The 21068-nt window shown below is 37.8% G+C and overlaps 1 protein-coding gene across 1 annotated transcript in view; it reads left to right on the top strand.

The window, feature by feature from the left end:
* Positions 1–1242, top strand: part of Tmc1 (transmembrane channel like 1) — a 128000-nt gene extending 126758 nt beyond the window's left edge. The window contains exon 21 of the mRNA XM_042699367.1: positions 1220–1242. Coding sequence (XP_042555301.1) covers positions 1220–1242 — 23 coding nt within the window. The remainder of the gene's footprint in view (positions 1–1219) is intronic.
* The last annotated feature ends 19826 nt before the right edge of the window (positions 1243–21068 follow it).

A 21068-nucleotide genomic window follows, 5' to 3' on the forward strand; every position in this document is an offset into this window, starting at 1 on the left:
GTTTGCATCTGAAGATCCGATGAACTGCCTTTTGAAAATGTTTGGGTCATTGTGTCATCATGATTGCCTAAATGTTACAGTGGTACAGCTTAGCTTTGTCTATCTTTGAGTGGGGGAAAGGGGCTTGGACAAGTCTCCTGCAGAGATGGAGAGGGATTGGCTATATTCAAATTAGTAGATTCCTATTTGCAAAAGCTAATCATGTGCCTTGAGCCCTATGTGACAGAGACAATTAAGCACTTAGTCTTTTACAACTTAGCCTCCATTCCTAACCTTACACCTTTTTACATTAGTAGGACTTTTCTCCCACATAAGTAATTTGAAAAAATCAAACGGGTTTAATTTTAAAAAGATGAACTTCTTAGAGAAATGAACAAGAGGAAGGAATAGAGATCTGACTCAAGCACCAGCTGAACAAGCAAGTCCAGTGTGCACAAGATGCTGAGTCTAGATGAAACAAACATACCAAACCAAAACAACAAAATAACAATAAACCCCAAACAAAAAAGAAAACAAAAATAATAAGCAAACAATAACAAAGAGGGAGTAGTAGTATGTATGAATTCAGTCCACTTCTAATTTTATGCTTAGAATATGCTCAGTTCTGAGCTTCTTTCTCTGTGAATTGATAAAGACCAGCACAGCTCCATATGTCCTGATTAGCAGTATCTAGCTCCTTTGGGGATAAGGGATTAGAAGCATGCATCTCACACATACTGTTTTAGAATATTGCCTTATCAAATTAGTACTTGGAGTAGTGAGTGGAAAATTCTGACTTCTCAAACTCAAATTCTGCTCAAGACTCATCATACTCTTTATTGTTAAAAAATGATAGCATCATGCTGTAGGATGCTATTTATCTGATGTTTTGCCATGAGGTGTTGTCACTCTGTGAATGTCTATCATATTCCATATTCTGTGAACAATGAAGGAATCTTAAATTAAAAATCTGGAAAGAATAGATGTCTAGATCCATTATCTATATGATAATTATGGTAACCAATAGGTAAAGCCTTCATTCTTGTTTCTTTAGAATTTGAGAAGACTTTGTAAAACAAGAAATATAGAAATATTCTTCTTAGTACAAAATGATAACTATTGTTGCAGAATGGAGCACCTCTGGGATAATACAGGATACCACTAGCACATTAAAGGCTAAAGTTTCGTTTGACTCTTCAATTCTCATCCCTCTCCCCTCCCCCACCCTCTTTTTAAACAGCTGCAGCTGCTGGTGGGCAGTAACCTTCACAGCTACCGGAATGTGCAGAAGTCTTCCTTACCTTCCTGCTTAAATGAATGCACGGTATAAAGACCTAAAGAACAAATGTTGGAGAGTTACAGCTGCTCCATTCTGATGCTCAGGGCTTATCAAGCACACAGGGTCCAACACGGAATCACCCATCTTTCTCCAGCTAGGATCCTCATCTTCTTCCCATTTAAGGATTTGTCAGAGAAGGAACCGTCTTCTCCCCTGGATGTTTCTGAACCTTTTATCCAAGCAAACTGAGTTTAATAATAAGTGTGATCCAATAAGTGTAGGTTACCAAGTATATTTGGTAATTGAACTTTCAACTTACATATTGGTTCTGCCATTGTTTTCTTGAATTATGAGAACAAATATGTGACCTTCTGCTCTCCTCTAACTTAAGTAATAATTGCCATCATGTATAAACTTGCTTTTGGAACCAATTCCTTTTCCTTTTATTTAAGCTGTCTCCCCAATGTGATTCCCCACAAATAGATACTCACAACCTTTTGACCGGTTGTTGAATCGAGTATGGAAAGCAATAGACATTTTAGATAAGAACATCCTGTTTTAGTTAGGATTTTTTGATCAACCCAGGCTCCAAAAACGTATCTTACTTTGAGGAGACACATGGGTCTTAAATGATCCAACCAGTTTATAAGTTTAAAAAGAATAAAGAAATAAAAAATTAATAAAGCACTAGATGTGACTGCTGTCACCTCGTGGTCTGCTCAGTTGGCCTCCAGTTAGCATATTCTGTGGTTTTCAGTTCCCGTAATCTATCATTGTTCTTGCCTTCTTTGTTAAGGGAGTTTTAATGGATGGATTTGTTTAGTGTATTGATGTGTTTAAGCATGATTAATTTTGTACCATTGGAGTTGACTTTGGTGAGTAGTACTCCATGCCCTCCTATTCCTCTGCTGTGGCCTCTGCTGCATCTCCTAAATTTACAGTATCCCTCTCCAGAGCTTAGCCAATTTGCCTGCCATTTGACTTTCTGGTTCTGGTTACCATTTGAATTTCTTCTCCTCATTCTTCTACTGAGAAAAAGAATGGTCACTGGTTCCTCTGTCAATGAAGACTTCCTTTCTTTACTTATCTTGTCCAGATTTACTTCCATTTCCAACTGTATCATGCCCTCCATGAGCTTCTTTGGATTCTTTGGCCTCCAGTTTCTTATTTTGATTAATTTCCATATGATTTGACATGGGCCTTTATTGTTTCTTGTATGTACAAGTCATGTTTGCTATCCAGTTTGTAAGCTCTTTATGAGCAGGGATCCTATCTTCTTACTCTTTTATATGCCTAGAATAGTGCTGTGCACTGGTAGGCACTGGAGAAATGCTTGTGGATTCAATTGAATCAATTTAACTTAAGGCAGTTGCATTGTGAAACAGAACTTCTGTGATTTGCATAAGAAATGTTGCTATGATGTAAGGAATTGATTAACTATCAATGGGCTTGATTTATTGTTTGTAGGTTATAAGGCACATGACTAAATAAAGCGAATATTAATTTATACTTGGACCATCCTTGCATTGTGTGGTAATAAGTTCAGATAATTTATTTATTATGTTGTCAAATATAGGAGGTGTTTTTAATCTATTTCATAAGGATGATGAAATAAGACATGTATTTCTAAAAGTGTTCATCTCCTAAAGGTGAACTTTTACTTTTATTTTATTATAATTATTTTTTGTTGGTCATGGGGCTTGAACTCGAGGCCTGGGAACTGTCTCTGAGCTCTTTTGCTTAAGACTAGCACTCTACCACTTTGAGCCATAGTTCCACTTCTGGCTCTCTGGTTGTTAATTAGAGATAAGAGTCTCACAGACTTTCCTGCCCAGGCTGGTTTCAAACCGTGTTCCTCAGATCACAGCCTCCTGAGAAGCTAGGATTACAGGCATGAGCCCAGCATGGTGAACTTTTAGAACAAATGTTAATGTTATAAATGTTCAGACAGTATATACCAACTATCAATGTCTCTATAAGTAAATGCACAATTTGGAACTTGATAGCAGCTAAATATTTCCTTGATTTATGCTTAATCTTTTTTAGAAATGTTGAACTTTTCATTCTCCAGAGAGATGTTGCAAACATTTTTTTCAAACATTTCTGTGTTACTACAGAGACAAAGGTCTTAAACAATGGTTGTTGCATCCAAAGCTATTTTGAATAGGCTTCTACTAGGAAGGTTGGATTGCTATGATTTATTTCTATATTGTTTTTCACATGCATATCAATTAAATTTGTGAGGAAAAATTGGAAGGCAAAGAAATGAATCTAGACCAAGTATTTTAATATTTGTGAGAGGAATTAAGAAGTCTGACAAGCTGGGTGCTGGTGGCTCATACCTGCAATTCTAGCTACTCAGGAGGCTGAGGTCTGAGGATCACAGTTCAAAGCCAGCCTGGGCAAGAAAGCTGTAAAACTCTAATCTCCAATAAACCATTCAGAAAACTGGAAGTGGTGGTGTGGCTCAAGTGGTAGAGTGCTAGCCTTGAGCTGAAGAGCTCAGGGACAGCACTCAGTGCCAGAGTTCAAGCCTCATGACCAACAAAAGTCTCTTATAAACGGTTGCTTTGACTACTTTTCTTTGGATGGTCCTGCTGCTTTTCCATGATTAGATTTTATGACTCAAAGTTTATGAGTAAAGGAAACAAATCTAACCATTTCACCTCATCTTGGATATTAGATATTATATGACAAACATTTTCTTCATTCATACCATAAAAATTCTCATATAAATCCTTTTGATTATTTAAAAATGCATAGTAGTGGCTAATTAATGCTAACAAACATCCATTTTAATAGAAGAAATGGATAGGAAAAACATTCAGAGTAACTTCTGATAACACTTTGATATATTTTTTTCAGACTCACAATCTTTATACACAGATTTCATAAATAGATTCAATCCTACAGTGCATCTAGTTTTATAGATTTTTTCATTTAGTATATTATAATCTAATATAAATGACTTTGGGGACATTTTTAATGAACAAAATGTTCCTTTTATTATTATAGCTTGGTTAGTATATTCTGTAGTTATTCATGTAGGCTAATTTATTTAAAGATTAAATATTAATTTCCAAGCCCTATACATCTAAAAAAGACAAAACAAGATATTGTGACATGCATTTCCAGTTTCATTTTTCTTAAATATGTTGTTCATGTGGTTATCAATCATGTTTTTACTATTGTTAATGTCTTGGCAGATTGAAAATAAACTATAAATGATTCATATAGGCATCTGCTTCTAAGGAACAAAAACCCTAGCTTTTGTTCCGATTTTTTTAATTATCTGATTCTTACACACATTTTAGAATTTAGAATTGGATCAGAAACACTATGAAAAATAAATTTCAGAAACCTGTGTGTATGTGGGGAAATCAAGTGGTACCGTGTTCCTGGTGGTATCCAGGAAGACCTTTTTGGAAGGGTCTTAGCATCACATTCAAGGTCAAGCTGACTGGTAAGTAAGTTCCAACAGTGTGCGTACAGCCGAGCAAAGCCAAGGAATACCTGCTCGATTCTGAGCGGTCTGGCTTTGCCTTCTTCCTTAGCAATAGCAGGAGCACATCCATGACTCCCCTTTTCCTTTCTAATTGAACTGAAGACAACATGAATGGATTTTATCCAATCATTCTTTCAACAAGTCGGGTTGCACTACCTCTAGACTGAGAAGATTTTGCAGTGTCAGACATGGTACTAAGTTCTGGAGCCTATTTTTCTTTATATAACCATGATATAAAATGAAATAAATAAATGCACGAGGAAAAATCCCAGAATCTACTACTGATAAGGACATCATGAGAAAGTAAAATAGAGTCAAGATTATAGTTACAGCTGCTCTACCAGGTGATAGGCAAGCTTGTCTGACAGGAATACACCGAGACTGACATACACTGAGGCCACACGGTTGACCAGAGTCTACTCCTGTAGTGTTTGTAAGGCCCCAAGCGGTGTGGGAAGGACTTCATCAAAGACTGAATCACAACCTAGGTAGTCGTGTTACTTAACACTCTGTTTGTGGGAAGGACATTATCAAAAAGACTGAATGATCACAACCTAGGTAGTCGTGATACTTAACACTCTGCTTTTTGTTTTTTTTTAAATTTAATTTAATTTATTTATTTATTGTACATTTTTAATTGTAAAAATGCTGTACATAGGGGTTACAGTTACATGAGCAAGGTAATGAGTACAGTTTCTATCGAGCATTGTTGCCTCCTTTGTTTTCCCCTACCATTCCTTCCCTCCCACCTCCACAACTACTCCCCCTCACCTCCCCCCCCCAAGTTGTAAAGTTTGTTTGCAACACAGTGCATTGTTACAATGGGTCAACCTGTATCCTTATTTAAGCATTTTGTTTATTCCCTTCCCCTCTCCGAATTAGAGAAGTTGTATATACAAGATGCAGGGCACTGACATCAAATATAGTGAAAACATTTTGTTGGTCATGGGGCTTGAACTCTGGGCTTGGGCACTGTCCCTCAGCTCTTCAGCTCAAGGCTAGTGCTCTACCACTTGAGACACAGCTCCACTTCTGGTTTTCTGGTGGTTTATTAGAGATAAGAGTCTCAAGGACTTTCCTGCCTGGGCTGGCTTTGAACCTCGATCCTCAGATCTCAGTCTCCTGAGAAGCTAAGATTATAGGTATGAGCCAGGGAACACCTGGCTTAATTTTAATTTTTATTGTAAAGGGCTATGTTTATATACAGAGGGGTTATGGTTTATATACAGGGCTATGGTTTGTATACAGATATACAGAGGAGTTATATGAGTCAGGTATTGAGTACATTTCTTTTTGAACAGTGTCATCCCTCTTTTTTTCCCACACTATGTTTTTGCACAGAAATAAACATCATTTAAATTGTTGCAGGAACTAGCAGTGCCAAGGATGTAAAGGAACATGTTATACACTGTTGGTGTACAAAATGTTTTATTTTACACAGCTTTTGCTATTTCCAACTTGGAATGGATCTGCAATAGATACCAAGCATTATACTTAGTTCTGCTAATTATTGTGGACCTAATGCTCTCAGATCTTCTGAATTTGAAAAAGAATCTAGAAACCTGGATTGTTGTAATATATATTACTACAGTTGAACATTAGCACTAGTATAAAGCCATACTCATAAGGTCTACTGGCAAGATGATATATAAAGATCAGCAGTGGTTATGCTGATATTTCTGATATTAGAAGTGCTTCCCACAAAAAGCCCATTTCTGCACAGTCTGAGACTATTGGTCAAGGCAAATTTCTTTTCCTACGAAAAGAAATGAAATAATTTCTTTATACCTTACTACTCCCCTACCCCACAGAGGAGCAGGATCTGAGCCTGGCTTTCCACATAGGTTACCACAAGGTGGAGCTAAAACTGTTCTCTTTTAAAGAGTCTTACAATGAGACCCAGAGTAAGTAATGAAGGGAAATTCTTCAACTATTATCTGGTACCAACTTAAGATATCTCCTTCTGAGATTTCTGTGTGACTTGCTTTTGTGTCTTTCTAAATGCCAGATCAGAAAACAAGCCACAAATACAGCATAAATTCTAATATTTCATGTGATGTTTTACTTATTTTTAACCTATTACTGCTGAGGTAAAGGCTCCAGAAGAACAGAGACACCATAGGTCAGCAATTCAAGGCTTAAATTTAAAATAAAAAATAGGTTAAAAAAAGAAACTCGTGTCTGCAGGCTGAGAAGCTAAAATCACCATTTCCAGTTTAGGATCATGTCTTTTCCACAGGTTCCCAGTTTCCTTTCGCCATTACAATTGGACCTTCACTCTTCAGCTCATATACTTTGGCTTGCACAGAGATGTGGTTTCTTGTGTTTACTTGTTTTATTTCCTGGTCTTTTCTGCTCTCTGGATAGTGCTTTGTTGGCTGCACCTGGACTACAGGTACTTCTATTTGTTCTGTCTTCAGATGACAACTCTCATTTCCAATCTCAGCTGAAACCCGAGCCCTCCAAATATGGCTTCCAGATCTTGACATCAGCTTTAGTACTTTACTCTTCTGTGATGCTAATATGCTACTTTAGGCTAGTTTTGGCTTTCCTGGCCAACAGGTATTGTTGGGCATATACAGACATTTTTTTTTTCTGTGTATCTGCTGTGCCTGGTGCTGTTCATGCCATGACTCCCATTTTGAAAATAAAATAGGCCATCATTTTGATCCTTGTCATGTGGCAAAAAAATTTTCTATTTTGCTCCTATGATGCATCACACTTGTTTTAAAGTTCAAATTTATAAAATACATATGATTTCTTATGAGCTCATTTCCTTTTTGTAAAAATTGTGAGGTTTTTTCCCCCTATGGAGAGCATTATTGTTTTCAATAAGGGTCTGGCACTTGTTAGGTAAATGCTCTGCCATTTAAGCCACATCTCTAGGTTTACTTATTTATTTATTTTAGGTTATTTTCCACAAAGGGTCTGGTCATTTTGCTGAGCTGGTATTGGAATACTATCTCCTAGGTTATGCTTGCTGCACAGCTGGGTTATAGCTTACACCCACCATACTTGGCTTATTTGTTTGCTAACTGTTTTGCCCGGCATCCCAGGCAAAAAACTATTATCCTCCTAATCTCCACTTCCAAAAGAGTGAGAATTGCAGTGATGGACCACTGCATCTGGTCAGTAATTCCAATTTTTAGATCAATTTCTGACTTCCTAGGGGAATACTATGCAATAATATTTCCATATTTTTGCATTTTCTCTTTTAAAGTTAGAAGTTTTTAATATAAATGCAGTTGTGGGGACATTGGGGAGAAAGAGCAGCCTCTAGAGACGAATGGTGTGAGGCTGAACTCTTCCTTTAGCATGTGCCGGAGAGGTAAGTAGCTCCATGAGCAGTTGTTTTGTTTTGATTGCTTATCTGAATGTAAAAGAAGCCCCCACATTGCAAATAATTGCTTTAATCTATTAAGCTTTAATCTATTTCTGATTAAATGGTATATTCTCTTAGACTGTGCCATTTAAACATCAGTTATGTGCATAGAGACAGCTTTCCTACAATGAGAAGATCTTGCTTCCTATCTGTTTCCTGTTCACATCTACCTTCCCCAGCACCTAGACTTCTCCAATTAACAGGCGCTTATTAGAATGTTCAAGTTAGGCATCAATCCTATTGATCATTATGACACACTTCTTGGTTACATCATTTTTGTTTATATAGCAAAGGCTTTACAGTAAACAAGCAAGATGAGATAGAATATCCCTTTACACATCTTTTCTGCTATTGCTAAAATAATTTTCTCTAAGCCTTGGTTTATTTATCACAGGAAAAACAGGAATGAATGAACGCTCATGGGAAAAGATGGGGGCATGGGCAAAAGAAGTCACTGATTTTAGTATATTTGTAGTAGAATTCGATACAGTCAACAAGTGAGCATTGTGAACTTTTGCAATGCTGAATGCATCTTAATATTGTAATTTCACAAAAACAATATTTGGTCAATGAAGATCAAACAACTCAAAAAAATGATGGCATTTGAATTTTCATTCTAAGAAAGAAAATATCAGGTGGAAAACTGAAAATAAAAAAGTCACAGTACAATGAGATAAAAATGGAATTCTTTAGAACCAGTTACATGTACTAGTATTTTAGGCACAAGTTGTAAACTCGAAGGTGTCTGTAAATTCTACTTAACTAACATGTATATTTATCAACCTTTCATAAAATGCTATTCACATTATTGCTTGTAGAGAAAACAAAAAAATAGGAGAAATGACCTGCCTGCATAGAAATATAGATTAGCATTGTTTATGGATACCACTGATAAAGAATTCAATTCTTAAAAATAGAATTCTCTAGTTGTACTTGGGAGATCGATGTCAATCTATTAGAATACTTTAATAAAGAATATGCTTGAGAGAAATAAAAAGGGATAAATTTAAGGACATGTAAGAAACAATGAGAAATGTGTTGCAATGGACATTCACTAGTCAGGAACTATCTTAAGAAATTGCCTTAAACTGGTGGTACATCAAGACTTAGCAGCCTTAGGGTATCTGTTGCCAGGGTCATTCTCAGGATTGAACCTGCCGTGTATTCTTGCTTTCTTCTCCTGAGGTCTTCGGAGTTCTTCCATTCTAGATCCCTTAGGCTTGATCTTAGAGTCTTAATCCATTTCATGACATATTATTAGCTTACAATAAATGCACAGATTTTTTTTACCTGAAATTGAGTTTTGACTTATTTTTTTTTTTTTTTTTTTGGGTATGGCTCTTTTTTTTTTTTTAAATTTAATTTAATTTTATTTGTGAACATACTGTACAGAGGAGTTACAGTTACATGGGCAGAGTTTTGACTTATTTTGTGGAAAAGTCATTTAAGGATAGAGACATACCTCTGACAGTATCAGGGTAGAGACGAAGAAGATGTGGCCCCTTGTTTTCCACAGAGGGAAATCTACAAACAGAAGTCAGTCTCCTACATGATACATAAATGGAAAGGATGGAAAGGGTTGTTTTTTTAATTTTTATTTTGTGGATTGAAGTTCCATTTTAAGGGAAGCAAAGCAACATAAGTTAAATGTCAATAAAGTTACTTGATGATAAAAGTCAAAAGATTAAAAAAAATTATAGGTCTCCTGAGCAGGTAACAGCTCATAATACATTCCTTTACCAGAAGAAGGCAAAGACTAATGTTCTATATTCTCTGACTCATTGTTTTGAGAAACTTTACAGGCCTTATTAAAAAGCCTTTAAAAGTCTACCATTGTCCTTACAAAATCTATATTGCCCTTTAAAGTATGCTAAGAAAATTTTTATTCAACTGAGAAATTTCTTAAAAAATTACTATTGTCTGCATCTATGCTTTTACATGAGTTATATCTTACAATGTCAGAAATATCCTAGCATTATGATGTGTTATTAGTTCAGACAATTCTATAGACTGAATAGTTCTACTGGCTTTGCTTAGATTCCTGTAGGCAGCTGCAGCCAGCCAGCAGCTGTGCTGGAAATCCAAGATGGAATCTATCTCTGTCAGGCAGTTGGATCTGCCTCAGAGTTTCAAGAGAATAAAAGCAGAAGCTACTTGGCCTGTTGAAACTTTGGCCTGCAACTTGTCAAAAGCCAATGCCACACAAAGAAACTTGTCAAAGCCATGATCTGGGAGAAGAGACACTACTTGTTCAAGTGAGGACTTATAGCATTGTAATATACAGTAACACAGAAAAATTTTGCAGTCACCTTTGTAAACACATTACAACATTACACCATTATGTAATATTCAGAACAAAATATAAAGGCATACACCTTAATTAAATTAATTACCAGGCACCGGTGGCTTATGCTTATAATTCTAGCTACTCAGGAGGCTGAGATCTGAGGATCGTGGTTCAAAGCCAGTCCAGGCAGGAATGTCAGTGAGACTCTTATCTCCAATTAACCACCAGAAAACTGGAAGTGGTGTTGTGGCTCAAGTGGTAGAACGCTAGCCAGGAGATGAAGAACTCAGGGACAGAGCCCAGGCCCAGGGATCAAGCCCCAAGACTGATAAAATTAATTAATTAATTTTTGTTTTATTTTTTAAGAGTACAACATATACACTTATCAATCAATGAAGTTTACTTACAGACATGTGTTCCACATGTTTGACTACATGTGAAGAAAGAACTACTTGATCGATTACATTTTAGGAAAAGAATCAACCAAATGACCCAAGGCTGCTATAAAATGCACTTTTTGGAAGTTTCAAATGAGGGTAAGAAATTGGTTTGAAAGTGGGGAAACCACCATGCGATATTCTCATTTAAAAATGAAGGATGATGTACTTACCTTGTAAGATTGTGAAGGTGAAGTAGAATAACATCTATAGGTTTAAAAAAGCATGACTTAGGTATGTGTTAAGTAAATAACAGCATGGTGTGATGATTCATTGATGATGATGATGATGATGATGATGATGATGATGATGATGATGATGATGACAGTCATGATGCTACTATTATTACGAATTGTTTCAGCTGATTTTGTGCCATAATAACAGAAGTCCAGAGATTGGATCACTTACAGTGAGTACAAACTTGTTTGGCTTACGGTTTTGAAAGCTGGGACGTTGGAGATGGAGGGATCACATCTGTTCAGGACCTTGTTATATACACTATAGGAGGTATCATGTGGGTAAGAGAGAGGCAGTTTAATTCATCCTTTATACGGACTCCACTTTGGGGAAAATAAACTCATTCTTAGGATAACAATGATAATTTATTAAGAGCTCAAATCATCTCCCCCTTCTTCTCTCGCTCTCTTCTACTGAATTCAGCCCCGCAAACCATCTCTTGAAGGTCACCTCTCAATACAGTTGGACTTAAGATTAAATGTCCGATATATAAATTGGGAGGGTTATATTTAAATGGTAGCAGTGTTGATGCTTAATTTCAGGGTTTCTCCATGTAACGGTGGGGGGAAATGAGCATTTGAGTATCTGAAACAGTAGTGGTAAGGGAGATTAGCACTAGTTATAATACATAGAGCCAGTGAAATAGCTGGATGTTTATTTTTTAAATATCTTATCTTTTATGGAAATGAACAATAAATGGAGATGAGAGCATGTTCATTTTACTTTTTGTATTTTTTCTGTTTTTTCCTTTTTGTGGCTGTTTTTTTTAAATTTTCTGTACCTGTTTGTCTTCTGTGTAAGTTTATCTGATTTTGGGAGGGGAAGGGAAAGCACAGAAATGGCGGTACAAAGGGTGAACTAATGCAGCAGTGAAATTCACTAGACACTATGTTGAAAACGAACTTTACAACTGGTGGGGAGGGTGTTGAGAGGAAGAACACTGGGGGAAAACAAGGGAAGCGGTGACACTGTTCAAAAAGAAATGTACTTATCACCTCACTTATATAACTGTGACCCCTTTATATATCACCGTTACAATATGAAATCTTCCAAAAACTTAAAGAATCTTATCTTTAATTAGTTGTAGAAAGGGGTTTCAATTCTGCACGACAATTTAGGAGCACAATGCATCTTGATCAATGCCACCTCTCTTTGAATGTGCTTTATTTGATCTTTTATTGACCAAGATGGGTGTCATTTTGTCATCCGTCAAAAGACAATTTGAGACACAAAGATTATGGCATGATTAATGGCTAAGAACCTTTCTTCTTTTGAGCACAAAGTCTTTAACTTAAAACTGGTACCTGTAATTGAAATGGATCAACCCAGACAGTTGAAGTATAGATTTTTTGTCTTGAATCTACTCCTGAATTGTTACGCTATTATGAACTTCGTTTATCGCTACCTCCTCCTCCCCCCACCCCCCGGAAATAGCTGCTGGTTGTGTGTGGATGGTGGGATTCGGAAAACATTGTCAGTGTTATATCACTTTTGTTGAGAGGTTGTCTCTGACATGATTAAAATGTTCCAGTGAAAACGTATATTGAACATCAATCAAGTCAAGCATATAAAAGGCACAGGTCTATGACAAGGCAGAGAGGGAAAGATTTCTACTTAAGTTTCTACCTCATATTACTCTACATGGACTAAAATATGAGAAAGATTATTTTAAAATAAGTGAATAAAGCCGGGTGCTTGTGGCTCACGCCTACAATCCTAGCTACTCAGGAGGCTGAGATCTGAGGATTACGGTTCAAAGCTCTAGTGATAGAGTGCTAGCCTTTCTGGAACAGTACCCAGGCCCAGAGTTCAAGCCCTAGGACAGAAAAAAAAAAAAAACAGAAAAAGAAAATAAGTTCATGTTCTTAAACTAGGAAAAATTTCCTAAAGAAAAATAAAAACATAGATGGTAATTTTTTTCTGGTGGAGCTTGAACTCAAGACCTCTTGCTCAGCTCTTTCATTTACAGTAGCATTCTATACTTGAGCCGTACCTCCAATTCCACTTTATGCTGGTCAAGTGGAAATAAGAATCTCTCAGAATCATTGCTCAGACTGACTTGGAGCCATGATTCTTAAATATCAGTCTTCTGAGTAGCTAGGCTTATAGGTATGAACCACTGATGCTTGGTTGTGTAGCACATTGTATGTACTAAGAAGAAAATGAAAACAAGCTAATAGAAATAGGCAGAGTATGCCATATGCAATTAACACAAAAGGAAATTTAAATGATTAATATACTTATTAAAACAATATTAATTTCTTACTCGTTTGGGAAAATAATGATACTGTTGTACATATAACAGACTAGCCATAAACTAGTGACAAAAGGAAAATTGAAATCCTTGCTGCTAAAAAAGAAAAAAAAAGGCAATTGAATCTAAAACAGGAAGCAAGTCTCTTCTCTCTTCTTTTTCAACTTCTGACCAGTCTTTCCCACTCAAGGTTAGTGCTCTGCCACCTTGGTCCACAGCACCACTTCAGGTTTTCTGGTGGTTAATTGGAGATAAGTGTCTTATGGACTTTCCTGCCCAGGCTGGCTTCAAACCATGATCCTCAGATCTCAGCCTCCTGAGTAGCTAGAATTACAGGTGTGAGCCAACAGTGTCCAGCCCCAATTATGTCTTTTGCAGTGCATCTGAGTAAAACACACTCCACAAGGTCATCTAATTGAATTTTGGGGTAAGTGTTGTGGTTTGGGTCATGAAAAAAACTTTCAATAGCTTTTGATCTTTATTTGCATCTGGTTCTGTCTATCTCCACCAGGTGGAGGCAGAGGTCAGTTTAATAAAGGGTTAACTTTCAAGTGTAAGCTTGGTTAAGGGTTTCTGTGTAAGCCTGAGGAAGAGACAAGTATAAAAACAAGTATTGTTTAGAGTTTTATAAACACTTACAATGCTTATTCCCTCCAATGGATGTTCTTGCTGGAATGTTGCCTTGTTGTTTGTATAGTTGCTTTGACTCTTGAGTCAATGTGTCTCCATTCTCTGGCTATGACTTAGGACGTTTTTGCTACAAGTAGCAGAGTCATTCCAGCTGGCTCAAGAAAAAAAGGATTTTATTCTAAATAGGCCACAGAGATATCTCAGACATTTGTGGAAGAGAAATGAGCTTACGAGGAGCAGGGGCCAATTCTTTGCTTGTCTTAAGCAAGATATGGTCACTCTTATCGTTATTTTCCATACATTTACTACTCATTCATTATATACACATGAAGTCTCCACTATGGTTCCAGGCCTGGATACAAGGGACTAAAAGGCATCAAAGGAGAAGATAGGTTTTAAACAAATAAGCTCACACCAAAAAGATTATAAAATGCTATTTATAACAATATAGCTCCGTGTGTGTGTGTGTGTGTGTGTGTGTGTGTGTGTGTGTGTATGTGTGTGTGTGTGTGTGTGTGTGAGTGTGTGTGTGTGTGTGTGTGTGTGTAGTGGAGTTTGAACCCAGGGCCTCATGCTCTTACTTAGCATTTTCACTAAGACTGGTACTCTACCACTGAACCACAGCTACATCTCTAGTTTTTTCTGGTTAATTGGAGATAAGGGTCTAGTAGTCTTTCTTGCCTACGTTCCTTTTGAACCTCAATCCTGAGCTCACAGCCTCCTGAGTAACTAGGATTACAGGTGTGAGCAACTAGCACCTGGCAACAATATAACTTTAGGGACAGTGTGTAACATTGAAACTTACTTAAGAGTTAGTGAAAGACCTGTCTTCAAAATGACATTTAAAAATAGACCCCAAAAGATGAGTAGGACGTGGCCAGACTGAGAATAGATCAGGAAGTCAGATGTGTTATCAAAGGGTCAAACCAGAAAGAACTGATCTTTTTCTTCTGCAGACAAGAGCAATAGACTTGTTATTTAAGTAGCTTAATGTTTTAATATAGGGTAAATATATTTAAGGTGAATGGAGGAAATTTTTATCAGAGTTGGTAGAAATTCTTCATTGCAGAAAGCTGTGAAAGAAATATCTATGGTTTGGTTACATTTAGACTATTTATACTTACTAATGGTAGTAACTGGAGGTAGAAACTATACATTTATTATCTGCCTGATGTTTGCAAGCCTAATATAACTTGCAAGTGCATAAAAAATAACTTGCCATACATATTATGTGATTTGCTCTTCTGGCTTCTTGTAGGAAGTTTAGTCCGCACTAACTAACAGATCTGGGTCTCTTTCTCACCTCTTAAATAGCAAGAGGGTATAATCCCAGTGTCATGGCTCCATAGAATGTTTCATTTAAATTAAGTCTTCAAGATTACAAAACATCACTTGACAAGCATCTGGGCCATAATTAAGCACAATGATGCATCCTTCACTCTAATAGACCTCATAGGCCTTAGCCTTCCTGACCTTTCCGGTGTCTCACTTTCATTATGAATTACGGTGCCAGCTAGAGAATCTAGTTGGTGGCTTTACCTCAACCTCTGATTCCACAAAGAACCATCCATAGTGAAATGTGGTGAATTACTAGGGTTTTGATAACAATTATGGTTCCTATATTGATGTTCAAGTATTTTCTGGATTTGGAATAATATACTAATAGGCCACAGACACTGAGTCACTAAAAGCCGTATCTAATGTTCTATTGGAGTAAGAGGATGAGTATAAAATGATAGCTACTCTATCAAGCATCCTAATTAAGCTAATGAACTCTGTAAGAATCCTGTTTACACAGGAACAATCCAATTAGTATTTTCTGAATAAGTTATAGAATTGGTAATGTAAATTAAAGTTTTTTTAAAATTCAAATCCTTTGCTATTTTTTTAAAATGAAATACGAAGAAGGCATTTAGATTTCATCTGTGATGGAGCCTCTTCAGTAGAAATAACTGGATGTATTTGGTCCTAGCTCATAATATTTTATTAAACTTAGGGATTTATTTTTGGCCTTATGGAGTAACTGAACTGCCAAAGATAAGATTAAAAATGTACCCCATTTTTCAAATTAGCCTATATTTTCTCTGGATATAGGAGCAGGAACTCACGTAACCAAAGATTCCAACACAAACTGGGTTAATGAGGTGCAGAATGGAAAAGATAAAAATATTCGCAAAAATTACAACTCTATATATAAAAGCAGAAATTCTCTTCATAGCTCCAGATTCAGTCTTTAGTCATGTAGAGAAAATGAGTGAGTCTAACAACACTTGAAAAAAAATCACTTCTCATAGCTCTGGGCCGAGATTAAGATGACAGGCGGGATTCAAATCGCAGTACTACTAATTATGATTGTGCAACCCTGTCAATTCAGCCTTTGTGCCTCAGTGCCCTTGCCTATAAAATGGGCATCGTTCCAGTTGGTATACACCAGGAGAATGTAATGAGAAGGGAGCATGATCAGGTTTCTATACTAATTGCTGTGAAAATAATCCCTTATGAAAAGCATCTAGCATTATTAACGGCCTGTGATTTTGTTTCATTGCTTATCTCTTGCTAAACTATGTTGCTGAGGCAGTGAATCTCAGCTTGGCATAGACTTTGCTTCCCATCCCCAGGGCTGCAGAATGTTATCAGAAGAAAGGAACTCAAGAGTGATAAATATCTCACTGTTCAAGCTGCATCCCCACCCCACACCCCCAACACAGCCCAGACTTATACAGCCCAAGGTTCCAACAGTGCCAAGGTTGAGAAATCCTGCGGGAAGGAGTCAGTGAGTCATTTTGTGGCTGAGTATGTGTTGTGCAAGGGTGCAACTTTATTCTATGGTTTCTAATTGACTCTCTTCCTCTTCCCTATTATTCTGCATTGTGATCTTTGTTGGCTGGGGCAGGGGGAGCAGGGGAGACAAGTTCTGAGTCACCTCTTTTTGTCACCATGCCTGTTATGTCTACCTCAGAGTCCAGGAGAGGCCTTGTAAAGGGCTCTTCAAAGACGTTTTAAACTGCATTTTAGCGACTCCCTGGTTCAGGGTTAAATCTGTCCTGATCTCGTCTTGTCACTTCTTCTGTTTTCTCCTGGTCCCTAAGAACATTAGGAAGAGACGAAAGGAATACCACAAGGGAAGGACAGAGACATGTGGTCAAACCGTGGTCATCACATTTCAGAACAGCAAGATGAATTTAAGGCTATCTTCAAAAGAAACCCTTCTGGGCCAGGCTTTACAATATCAGAATATCAGAATAGGGTTTTGTTTTGCACATGACACGTAAAATTAAATGGTTGTGGTGAGTGTCGTCTCTTACTCTTGTCTTTTTTATTCAGAGATAAAGCTGCTCAAATCTTGTGAAGTCACACACACACACACACACACACACACACACACACACACGCACACACACAGAGACCCATTCCTGAAGCCTACTGTTCCACACATATAATACAGTGATATTTCCTATTATATGACAGAAAGAGAATTTTTATGGATTTTTTTCCAATTATTAGGGTCAAATAGACAACTGAAAAGGACTTTATCGACTTATTTACCTTTCCTTGGGCAGATTTTGTTTGAGCTACACTGAATTCTATGTCCAAATTTCAGGAAAACACTAAGAAAGGAGGACAGAAGTTTGCTTTTTATCCCAGCGGGAGCCTGATGATCACTACCATGTCCAAAAGTTAGAAAATTATGCTTCTAGGCCCCACTACAAGATATCTTCCAAATCATTGAAGGTTACTAAAATCACCTGAAGATAAACCAGATGAGTTCCTCCTAATTTTTCTTTCTTTTCTGTCTCTTCTGTTCTCTTTTCCTTCCTTGCTTTCTTTTTTCCTTCTTTTGTCTTCCGCTCTCTCCTTTCTTCTTTCTCTGCCTCTTTCTCTGCTTTTCCTCTCTTCCTCTCTCCTCCCTTCTCTTCACTCCCTTCTTCTCCTCCTCCTCTGCTTCCCACCTTCCTTTGTACTTTTCTGCTTTCTTTAGTAAGTATTGTTGAACATCTGCAGGTACATTCTCAGAGGTTGGAAATGCAATACTAAACCAAACTGATTTCAAAACCAAAAACAAAACTCCTTGCCTCTTGGTAGCTTACACAGAAATATTTACAAAGGGACTAGCTTAGAAAAGACAGTTTTAGTTTTCGGTCACTGTGACAAAATATTTCAGAAAATTGCTTTCACAGGAGTCAATGCTTAATTTTACTCATGGTCACTTGGCTTGAGGCTTTGGGCCTGTGCCAGCATAGAGCGCCCTTCAGAGAGCACATGGTAGAAGAACACGGCTCACTTTAAGGTGTCAGGACGCAAAGAAGGAACTCAGTGGTCCCGCCCTATTACCCTCTTCAGGACACGCCCACAATGGCCAACCTGCTTTCCACTAGGTTCTATCTACTAAAGGCTCCACAGTCTCCCAATAGTAACCCAGGTAGTGACTCATTCTTGATCATGAAGGCCTTCTGGGGACATTTATGATTCAAAACATAACAAGTAGAGTAGAAGGGGGTAAATCTCATGAAAAAGTCTTCATCAGGGCAAAGGATACCAGAAGGATCTGGAACAAAGTTACCATTTGATTGAGGTTCTTAGCATAGGCTTGATTGAGATGACATTTGAATAGAGTTTTGAAAGAAATGAATGTCAGCTGTGAACATTGAGAGAAGAATGACCCAGGCAAAGAGAACGGCCAGTACCTTTGTACTTGGGCTACATTTGTATCTGGCTGTTGAGAACCAGCAGGTTGACCCTTCAGAAAAAAGGGAGCGTGTAAATGCAGTTGGAAAAGTAGTGCTGGTGAGAAACCTCCAAAAATACTGTGTAAAAGAGCAACATGATCAACTTTACATTTTTCAGGAGATCTGGACTGAAAAGGGAGGAAGGGTAGAACTGGAATCTCAGTCAGGGGACCCCTGTGTAGAAATGCAAGTCATTTGCATCAAGGTACAGATGCTCTTTGTACATTCTGATAAAACACATTGTCTTTGGAAGGCATTGTAAGTAAACATTGACTATGCCTAACCTAGCAAATATCATAGCTTAGCAACACAGCCCTGTAGATTCAGATGCTGTGTCCCCTCACGGTCATGTGCTGAACGGGAACTGTAGTTCACTGCTGCTGTGACCCACAGCAAGAAAACATCCTGCCACAGAGTCTGGGAAAAGTTCCAGATTCAAAACTCGTTGCTAATGAAAGTGTGTTGTTTTCGGACCATTGTGAGGTCAAAAATTCTCAACCAATGCATCCGAGGCAGAGGAAGTTGTTCGTGGTATCAGTAGAGGTTATAAATTATTTTATTCTGAACACAGATTGGAGATAAATGAAAGCAGGCTTTCTGAAATGTAAGGAGCGAGGGAATAATAGATGAAGATGGAGACGGAGGTGGAAATTAAGAATTGGGTTTCAGATGTCTAAGGAGCTGCCGAGGCCTGTTGCAGTCTAGAGTTTAGGTAAGTGGTATCGGCGAGATCAACTTTAGGGTGACTATTTTTCTGACAGGATGATCAGCTTTGGCTCAAATAGCATCCTTTTTATATTGTCTTCTTCTCAGAGTGTCCCTTCCCACTGGGTTAACTATGAAGTGAGTAGCTGTTCTCTGTGGCTTTCGCTGGATAGTCTCCTCTGTAGTGACTGCATAACTATAATCATTTAGCCATTCATTATGGGTTGGATTGTGTCTTCTCCCCAAAAATCATATGTTGAAATCCTAATCCTCGGTTCTTCCAAATGTGACCTGATTTGGAAAGGAGGTTGTTGTAAATGTAACAAGTGAGGATGAGGTAATTAAGGTTAGCACTGGCTCAATAAGACAATGTCCACAGAGGAAGACAGAGACAAGGAGAAGCACAGAAGGCCAGTGACAGCTTGGGAAGAAACCAACCCTGCCAACACTCTGATGTGGGATATTTTTGTTGGTGGTGGTGGTCATGGGGCCTGTTGAGCTCAGTTATTCAACTCAGGGCCTGGACACTGTCCCTGAGCTCTTTCACTCAAGGAGAATGCTCTACCACTGTGAGTCACAGCTCCACTTCTGGTTTTCTGGTGGTTAATTGGAGATAAGAATTTCATGGACTTTTTCTTGACCATGTAATTGTAACCCCTCTGTACAGTGTTTTCACAATAAATAAAAAGAAGAATTTCATGGACTTTCTTTTTTATATATTTTTTATTGTAAAGATACTGTACAGAGAGGTTACAGTTACATGAATAAGGTAATGAGTACATTTTCTGTCCAGCACTGTTACCCCTTCTTTTGTTTTTCCCTGAGCATCCCTTCCCTCCCCAACTCCCCAACTTCTCCCTCCCCTCTCTCCAAAGTTGTCAAGTTCATTTTCAACATAGTGTCTTGTTTATCTTCATTGTTACAATGGGTCATCCTGTATCCTTGTTTCAGCATTTTGTTATTTCCCTTCCCCCCCTCAAATTAAAAAAAAATGTATACACCAGATGCATGGCACTGGAATCAAATACAATGACAACAGCGGTTATACCATGGGGGAAGAACATACAAAAGAAACAAAAAAATCACATAATACATTAAAAACAACAGCGACAAAGAAAAAAAACTCTCGTGTCCCTATCTTAGGGTTCATTTTGCTTAGCATCATCTTATATGGTCATACCACTTTGGGAAGCAGTATGGTGTTCCTCAAAAGAATATGCATGGGCTGGGAAGGTGGCTCAGTGGTAGAGCGCTTGCCTTGCATGCATGAGGCCCTGGGTTCCATTCCTCAGCACCACATAAGCAAAAAGGAAAAAAGCCGGACGTGGTGCTGTGGCTCAAGTGGTAGAGCCCTAGGCTTGAGCTGAAGAGCTGAGGGACAGCGCCCAGGCCCAGAGTTCAGGCCCACGACCGGACCCCCCCAAAAAAAAGACTACACATAGAGCTCCCCTATGACCCAGCAATCACACTTTTGGGCATTCAACCAAATGATCACAAACAAGGCCATACTATAGCTACCAGCACAATTATGTTTATCACAGCATTATTCTCCATAGCTAACCAATCCAGATGGCCCTCAGTAGAGAAATGGATCAAGAAAATGTGGTATATATATAATGGAATTCTATGCTTCCATCAGAAAGAAT

This window comes from Dipodomys spectabilis, unplaced genomic scaffold (assembly GCF_019054845.1).
Source record: "Dipodomys spectabilis isolate Male_0828 unplaced genomic scaffold, ASM1905484v1 ptg000241l, whole genome shotgun sequence".
NCBI lineage: Eukaryota > Metazoa > Chordata > Mammalia > Rodentia > Heteromyidae > Dipodomys > Dipodomys spectabilis.